General features: G+C 27.1%; 1 protein-coding gene across 1 annotated transcript; it reads right to left on the reverse strand.

Moving 5' to 3' along the window:
* Window positions 1-685: 685 nt before the first annotated feature.
* LOC107884637 (THAP domain-containing protein 2-like) lies at window positions 686-9389 on the reverse strand. Its single transcript, XM_016807181.2, has 3 exons — window positions 8880-9389; window positions 8602-8801; window positions 686-1285 (listed from the first exon to the last, which is right to left on the reverse strand). The coding sequence occupies exons 1-3, from the start codon at window positions 8948-8950 to the stop codon at window positions 987-989; spliced, it is 570 nt and encodes a 189-aa protein (XP_016662670.1). The 5' UTR covers window positions 8951-9389; the 3' UTR covers window positions 686-986.
* Window positions 9390-10334: the final 945 nt, after the last annotated feature.

Below are 10334 nucleotides of genomic sequence, written 5' to 3' on the forward strand. Positions count from 1 at the left end.
CCCCTAAAATTTGCCACTGGGGGCACGTGTACCCCGTTGCCCCTACCCAAATACGGCCCTGATTATCGGAATCAAAAGTAAATAAAATTGATTTTTAATTTTTCTGGAATATCTTATTAGCTTATTTTTGTACTACATTCAAAACTATTATTTTAATAAGTAACGTGGAAAATAACGCATTAGTGCGTTACTTCATAGAAATTACTTTTAAAAAGTAATTGCGTTACTGTATGTAAAATGTAATGAAATTACTGCTGCGTTACTGAAAAAGTAATTGCGTTACAGTAATTTGTAATTTGCGTTACGTTACTACCCAACACTGAGCATTCCCAGTATTTTTAAATATAACTCTAAAAATATTATTCATACACCTCTATTACACCATCTAGTTACCACAATTTTAACTCAATGATGTATAATAAACAATACTATTGTAATAGTTTTAAAATTAATTCATCTAAATTAAACCAGTTACCCACATACATACCTATTATATTGAAAATTTCAATAAGAATCAAAAATAATAATACGTTACATAATAAATACATTTGTTTAATAAATTATAAAATTAACAATAAAAAGGCAGTTTGTTTTCATATTTAATAATGGAAAAAGTGTCATAAACATATTTCCATGTAAAATTATAAAATAAAAAATATAACTTTATAATATACAAATATCTTAACTAATTTTACCCATCTTTTTGCAGTCCCAAAACATTAATCTACATATGCCCCACATAAAATAGCTATTATACAAAACATTCGGATATCAAATAGAAATGAAAAATTATCTTATCTTAGATTAAACAAATTCCTCAAAATATAATTATTTTCTTCCCAACAATTATATTGGAACACAATACGTCTTATATTGTAAAACATATTAACACATTAACTTATAGCAGTGCTAAAAAATGGAGCATTTTTTTAGTGTTTGTTATATTATAGATACAGATTAAAAATGTTCCTTCTATCAGTTGTTAATCACTTTATGGCCGTTAGCCAATGAGATTGAATATTAACAAGTTTCAATAGTGACATATATGATAACTTATTCTTTTTTAGTTCCGTGATAGGTTTATCGAGCTCAAGTTTTCTTTTTCGATTTGTTGCAATACTTTTTACACGATCATGTACTTCTGTAGCAGGGTTTTTCGGTAATATATCATGAGACACATAATTTCGACTGGAAATCTTTTTTTTAGCAGCTCTTGTTAATGGTATATCTTGAGACTGACGATTCTCACCGACAATCCCTTTCTTATTAAAATTTTTTGGTCCTCCTAAAACAAAAATATAACTTGTATTGTGTATTTATTTCTCGCTGCTGACATTAATATTGATATTAATAAGTATCAAGTGATAATTTTTATTTGAAATTTGAGTATTATTTTCTGTACAAAATACAGTTTGAATTACAGTGATTTTCAGTGATTTTTTATCCTTATAAGCAATGTTACAGATAGAGAGCAATTAAATTGAACAATAAAATATAGTTCATGAATAAAATAAAAGGGATAAAAAAATAAATTATAAGATAGTAATAATAAAAATAAATTATTTTAACATAATTAAATTAAGAAGTTTACATAACTAAAATATTTCAATTATTCTAATTCTAAAAATAAACAATAAATTATAAGCCGTATTCATAGGCACAAATAAGAAGGGGCTGGGGGGCTAAGTCCCCCTAAGAGTTTCTATAGCCCCCCCCAAAAACTAATGATTTCAATACTATAATTTAAAAGCATCATAAGAATTTCAAGTATAGACCTGAGCTTCAGCCCCCCCCCCAAAATTTCAAACACTATTTACGTCACTGACCGTATTCTTGAGATTACTTTGATAAATTTATATACAGTCGACTCTCGGTAACTCAAAGTTCAAGGAAAAAAAAAAAATTTGATGACATGATTATTTTCAAAATGTACTATATCCAAAGTTTGTCATTACGTACTATTACCTATGTTAAAATGGAAGTTTATTACATTGGTTATATTCAAAATTGCCATATGTTACAAAAGTACAAATTAAGTTTATTTTGAATTTTAAGTTTATATTTATTGTGGTCCTCTGGTCCAGATAAAGGAAAAAAAAATTGCAAAATGTTTAAGTTACCCACCTCAAATTGGTTCCACTACTAAAAAAAAAGGCACAAGAAAAAATTTCAGACAAATTGATAAAGTTTAACATGCGCCACAAAAGCTCTACAGTTTTAATATTGGAAAAATATTCAAAATTACACATTATTATTATTACAACAGTTTGATATTCATATGTTTTTTTAAAATATATATTCAACTTTTAAAATTATTTGAGTTTGAATTAAAAAGAAAAAAAATGTAATAATTATTTGTTACAGTAATAGACAAAATGTGTCCTATACCATATTATAATGTGATTGAAATTAATATAAACCTATGTACATTGATCCTACTATATAATAAAATTTGTAATACTGCACGTTGTATTTTATGATACAAGAAATTATTATACTCATTTTATCGGTACTAAGGTACTTTGTACAATAACGTACATTATACCTTGGACTCATTGTACACGTTATCTGATTTAATAGTTTGTCAAGATAGTCATTTGTTATTTTTCTATAGCTTTCAGTTGACATACAACAACAACCAATGCTATACGTATAGTTTTCCCAGTTAAGTTAAATATTTGTAATAGTATAAATAAATATCATACAAATAATTATAAAATGTATAATATCATATAAATGATCGTTTGAACTGGTATCACACCATCACAGTGCTAGCAAACTTGTTTATTTGAGGGCAATTTACTGCCAACTATTTGATTTAAACTATATCCAATTAAAAAAATATATTTTTATTTACATAAACTTCTTCTGGTAGATATTTTGAATCCATTAAAATAAAACGTCTAGTTATAATGTATAAACTATTACAAATATTTAACTAAACTGTGAAAACTATATGTATAACATCGGCTGTTGTTGTATTTCAAGTTTCAACTGAATGCTATAGAAATATAACAAATGACTATCTGATTTGATAAACTATTAAATCCCATAACATGTACAATGAGTCCAAGGTATAATGTACGATATTGTACATATTGTAATGTATTTTGGTGTCTAAAAATCATTAAGAAGTTAAGAACCTACAGAAAACATTTTTGTCATTTCTTATAAAATAAAAATGACTTCTAAAAGCCTTATAAGACATTTGATGAAGAATGCTGGAATAATAGTAAGGTATTCATAATGTTAATAGAAGTTAGTACCTAGGTGTATGCTACAACAATAATAATTTTTACCATTAAACCTAAAACTATTGTAGTTATTATGTTATATTAAACTATTGAATTAATTAAATATACAGTTTTCATGGCTCATTAAAATAATAAATATCACATTTTGTGAAAGTAGTTGAATTTTATTTTATAAAATAATTATAGTTTATCATAGGTGGCTGCTGAAGAGGGTAATAATAACACAATTCTGTCACTAATTAGATATGACTGATCCACCATGAAAATAATATAATATACAATTATAAATGATGAAAAGAAATATTCAAATTTTGTCATAAGTTACAGGAGGTAGATATAATAAAATGTGTAATATAATAAATTTAAAATATTATAATATTAAATTGTCTAGTACCTGTGAAGAATAAGATTATTTTTAAAAAGCATTATGTATGTTATAAGTAAATATTATTATACTTCTTTATAAGTGACATCACATTAAAAATAGAAAAATATTATTTATATAATGTAGCTATTACTACTGAATTTATAAATTATATATAATAATTAAATTTTAAATCAATACTATCAACCTTTGAATAAATATTATGAATAATAAAACAAGACAAAAAATGTACCTATGTAATTAATATGAGGAGTATGATGTATATTTTATCCTTTCATTACATATTCTAACTGTTTATAATAAATATTAAGCAGTTTTTATTTAAATGACTTAATATAATATGTATACATAATAATATATATATTCTTTTTTCCTTCTTCAATATTGTAATGTACATTTTAGTTTAGTATAAATTGTGTTATGTATTGAACACATACCATTAAAACTTCTTTACTTTAAGTGGTATTTATTTTAATGAATCAATCATGTGTTGAGTAAATTACAGAATAATAAATTAATATATTTTATGTTAAACATGATTAATTTATTAGGTATAATGTAAAATGATAGTATAAATCTCATAATAATTTATGAAGATTAAATAACATCCTATGTGATATTTTATAGATTGCTCCTATACCTATTTTGGAACCTTTTGATATTGAACAAATGGATGTAGAAATTAGCCATTGGTTCTTAGAACCGAAAAACTTATTTGAAGAAGTCGTAGAATATAATGTGTTTATGATTGAAGTTCCTTCAGTGTTAAATGATTTGTGTATTGATTCTGCTAATGTACAGTCAATTCAAACTGAACCAACTAACAATATTGATGTTAAATTTCTGCCTATGACAAATTCTATATTATCAGACTCATCTATTGATAGTGATCCAGAGTACATTTATGGTACTGAATGATACTTTAGAAGTTAATGGAGTGAGGAAGAAAAATATAGCTAACAAAAAAAACAAATTAAATTAGTTAATAATACTTTATCAAATGAATGCACAGTATAATGTCTAGGCACACAAAGATCACATTAAGGCTACAGTGTGTAATGTTGCACTGTGTTGCACTTTTATCTATAGAACAAATCTCATCGTTTTTTATAATCAATTTATAATGATTACATTATTACATTATATTATGATTAGAAGGTAAAAGGGCGTAAACGACTCTTTTTTCAAAATCAATGTTTTTGCATATTGTTGTAAACGGCATTATTATACATCGATTAATCGAACCTCAACATTGTTATCATTTGTATATATCCAAGAATTGATGTTTTAATATGTGGTCGTAAACGACATAGAATTGGTGGGAATGAAAAAACTGGGTGTAAACGTCAATTAAAAGATGTAAATGGCTTTCAAGGAAACTTTTTTGTCAGTGGTTTTGTCAGCACTGTAAAAAGCATTTATATCTACAATTTTTGAAATACTTTTAACACAAATCTTCATTGAATTTAATCAATAATATAAAACAAATAACAATATTAAACTATCTATTATACTTTATAGTCAATAACATCTTTGGGGCGTAAGAGCCACGATACAAAAAAAAAGGGCATAAGTCATTTTTTTTTTTTAATTGGTTTTAAATACACAAATATGTTATGATTATGTACAATTAATCAATACAAAATACGTAAAAACTCATTATAAATCATATTAAGTATCAAATCGAAGTGTTATACAATGTTCTAAGGTTGTAACACAGTTCGGCTCTTCTGACCAATTTGGAAATTGACATTTACACCTTTTTACCTTCTAACCATCGATATAAACAGCAGAGCTTCCATATCTAAAAAAATCAATCATTTTTTCTCTACATGAATCCATTGTTATATGCCACCAGATAGAGTTTTTGGACAAATTGAACAAATTTTGAGGAAAAAAGAAAATATTGTATCCCCTTGACAATACCATGAAGTATTTAAAAATATTTGTTCTGTTAAAGTTTACAACAAAGACTTTTTGGTTTACAACTATAAAAATGCAGTAAATAAATTAGTAAAATATAAAACTGATTTTAAATCTACACAACAGAAAAATTTTCTTATATTAAAGGTGACAGTTGGCATTGCAACAACATGTGCTGGATTGCCAATAAAGATGCAAAAAAGAAACTCTGATCTCTCTACATTGACTGAAAATCTTTTAGAATTACCTAATACCAATCATGTTAAGGCATTAAAACAAAAAGATGTAAGAAATCTTATAAAGTTTTTTACAATACCCAATGATGCCAAAACATTGTATTCCGATAAATTTCAATAAAGTAATGAATCAAATATTGAAGATCAAGTTGATGAATAAAATGAAGATCAAGACCGATTTATCTATTTATTAAAAACAACACTAAAATATGTTTTATAAAGGTAATAAATACTTGTTAAAACTCTTTTTTGTTTTATAAAATTGTGGTTATGTTACTTTTACTGTTGATAATGAGGCTAAACCTAACATATTATAAAAAAAAAGAAATTTGTTTTTTTTTAATTAAAAGTACTATTATGTTTCCAAAAACTGTATATATATATATTATATAAGCATTATATTAGAAGACAAACTAACATAAGTCATTATTGACTATCCTAAATGTATTATTGATATAATGCAACTTTTTTTTGACCATAAGATGTTATTTCATTTATTGTATTTAGTATCTGGAGGAAATGTGGAATAATATTTTGAAAAAAATTGGTTCAATATTGAAACTCTACATTACGTCATTATATACTGATGGATGGAACTAGTACACAATGGCACAATCAATATTTTAAATTATCAATTTAAATAGAAAAATAATAAATTTAAAGACATTATGGCATTAAAAATATATTTTTTAATATATTTTACTTTTTTTCTACTGATTAATAATAGTCCACAATAGAAAATCGTGTATACTGAACAATATGAAAATTGGCAGTAAACTTTGGAATGTCACCCCTCAAATATTGTATTTTTGCCAACTTTTATTTATACTATTACCTCGACTATTACTAATATTTGAATAATAGTTTTTCCCATCAGCAGCTATGTAGGTACTGTTGTTGTATTTAAATATGTTTTAGTTTTATTGATGGAGAAATTTATATAATATACGGTTTTATCCTTATTTAAAGTTAGATTTTCTGGCAATAAATTTTTAAATATACGTTATTCAATCCAGCTATAGCTTAAAATGTACCGCATATTCCCATGATTTGTCAGAGAAAAGTAAATCAGCATATTACGGAGCTACCAACTTTAAAATTGAATTTGCGTATAAAATAAATAATATTGGATCCAAAGTACTGCCTATTATATGTTACATTGATACCTGTAACATAATTTATTTTAAGCATTGAGTTCTATTAAAAAACTTTAAAAGTAAAAGTTGAACCAACTTAAATTAATATTATTATAATCCTAAAACATGGTAACTTTTACTAATATTTGGTTACTTGGCAAAAGCTATACCTAAATCCAAGAAAACAATATAACTTTATACTTTTATCGAATTCATTATAAACCTACAACTTATGACCGCTGTATTGTTTCTGGTTGTCGAAATAGCTGGATTACTTATGCTTTAGTTGAGGGGTAAATACCTGACAGAAAGTTTGTACACCAGATTACTGATTTCAATGATTATACCTATGATTACCCATGATTTACTACAAAGATTACCTATGATTACCCATGAATACCCATGATTACCATCACCTTATGTACACTGATTACCCCCAAGGTGTTTACCCCTCGGCTTTAGTTATAACCATAAAAACACAAATCGATAAAAAAAAATATAGATGTATATTTAAAATTATTCTATAATTCTTAATTCAATTAACTCCTAACAAAATATATCATGCTACCGTATAATGGGGTAACTTTGATTCACTTATATTTTTATTCACCAGATGTACCATGATGATTTTATTTTTTTTTTTCATAAAATGGGGTTACTTTGATATCACATTAAGAAATATAAGTATCAAAGTTTCCCACTACCTTGTGTAACTTTAATAGCATATTAAAAAGATTGATATGTCAAAAGATAGCATTAGAAATTTAAAAATGTAAACGTTAAAATATTGATCATAACTAGCTGTAACTTGTATTTAATTTTGAGAGTTTTATTGTTAATACTACAGAAGTTATCCATAAAATAAAAAGTAAAATTGTCATAAAACAGAAAAAAATATCAAAGTTACCCCATTTTACGGTACAAGATATTTTTCTACTGTACTATACCCAAAAACAAATCTATGATTCCTCATTTTCCTTCCAGAGGAAAAATATCTAGTAGCATGCTAGATGTATCTATCAATGACATTTTTATTACATTATTTAAAACATTTACAAATGTACAGCAAGGTTTGTTAGATTTCCTTTGTACAATATAATTTAAACACAATTAGAAGTAATTTAGGGAATAATAACTTTTAAGGAAATACCGAAAAATGTTTAATAACAAAGTATTGAAAATTGATATCATACTATACTGCGGCCCACGAGATAGTATCCCGTCACCCTACGAAAACTTGTCTGATTCCCCGCTATTCGTCATTGCTGATAGCTGTTCGGCAACAGTCGGCAGCATTCAACGCTTACAGTGTTTAGCGATCGCGGAAATATTGAGGGAAATGGGACCTCGGAATGGTACCCGCTATCAGTCTGCATTCGCAAAACGAGGATACTCTCTCGTGGGCCGCAATATCATTTAAATTTTTTGAATCTAAAAAGTACTTGCCCGTACAAACATTTAAAACATTTAAATTCTTTATTATCAATTAATAAAAATTATGTAATTATTACAACTTAAATTGAAACATTCAATACTCAGTAATAAATTATAACTGTTATTTGATTTTAGTAGGTTCAGGTACCATTTATTTATTTGTATTGCAGACTCGCTTATATTAAAATTCAAAAAAAATAATAAATATTGTAAGAAAAATGTATAGTAGGTACCTTTCACAATTTTTTTAACATGGCTATTTACAAAAATTGTTGGTACAGCATCAGCGTGAAGTATGCGTCTCTTTGCATTAGATTTGAAACATGTTGACTCAAAGTGAAATGAGCATATTTTACGGTTTGGTAAGACTTCTTCGTTCGTTAATCTACATTGGTTGAGCCATATCTGCCGTTTTTTTGGACACGTTGGAAATCTAACACAAAACAACTGATTAGTCTGGTGTGTTCTAATGCCCAAAGCAAGGGTAGGTAATGTTGTAAACGAGACTTACACGTGCAAAGATATCCTGGACCTCAGATATTTGATCAATGGTTTCACACACAGTACACAAACGTTGGACATTTTAACAAAAATAATTGTTGATAAATTTTAATGAAACGATCACAGCACGGTGAAGTTGGACTTAGTGCGTACTTAGGTCGATTCAGATTGTTATAATGGCCATCGAATTCAAACTTCGCGAATCGTCTTGATGAGTAGCGAGTCCGAACTTCCACTACACAAGTATTTAATAAAAACGTTACGGGGAAGCCGTTATCATTTGCGCAAAACCGAAATAGTTATACCTACGAAACAACGAGACGACTGTGGACGACTCACGTGTTCAAATTACAGAAATCTTATCAGGGGACAAGGCAAGATATCAGCTTCTCTACATCGTGGTAATACATCCAAAATCGTGGTTGTAACGGGCCACGGACTCAAGGCTTGTAGATAATATTATCTATAAGCCTTGGTAACGAACACCTTTTAAGATATTACACAGGTTATCGCCGGCTCTTTACTCGGTCAAATTGTGTAACGGTTCAGTAGTTCATATTTTCACCACATGCGTAAAGCGCTAGTAGTAAGTAGGGCCATATTTTACTATTGGTATAATATCCTGAATGACAGAATTTACGATCATACATTTAATATAAGTAATAAATATATTTATGCAGGTATAAATATGTCGATACATATTATTAAGGGATGCTAATAGGGAAATTAAATAACATCTAATCATCTTCAAAACATTTTAAATAATCTTCAGGCCCAACCAACTACCTACATTATTACAGATATTTTGTGAATGAAATTAAAAGACTATAATTGAGTACCTATGTGGTCTACCTACATTATAAATTATATAATAAATTATTATAATTTATTAAAAATAATAATAAATCTTAATTTTATTTAAATAATACAATTTATTTTTATTTAATTTTCATAAAAGAAATAGGCCGCAAAGTATTCATTGTTATTGTGCATTAATTTTACCTGGAACAAAAATGATTCAAATTAATATTTATCAGGCTGTTAGTTCCAAATTTTTATTTTTTAACAGCTGCTAGTCAATGAATAGATATAAGTGCAGTGCTCGAATTGGGAATTATTAAGTAGAGGAGCTCAATCCAACAATTTATAAACTGCGTTCCAAGTGCAAAAGTAGTCAACACAGACTCGTGGGACATTTTATGCACATAGTGTAGCGTATAGGCCCATCCAGCAGGGTTTCATGCATTTCACCCCATGGCTCATACGTTATTGCAACATAACTATGTAGTATTTTCCATTTGTAAAGACCAGAAGTTAAATGTAATAAAATCGATATCGTTCAATCCAAGGTTTTGATATTCATTGTACTTTGTACCTAATACGGGCTACAATAGATAAAGGGCTCACACCACTGTGGCGGTAGCGGGTAAATTCACCCGGAAACCAATTTTTTGTTTTATTATAA

Source organism: Acyrthosiphon pisum, chromosome X (genome assembly GCF_005508785.2).
Source record: "Acyrthosiphon pisum isolate AL4f chromosome X, pea_aphid_22Mar2018_4r6ur, whole genome shotgun sequence".
Taxonomy (NCBI): domain Eukaryota; kingdom Metazoa; phylum Arthropoda; class Insecta; order Hemiptera; family Aphididae; genus Acyrthosiphon; species Acyrthosiphon pisum.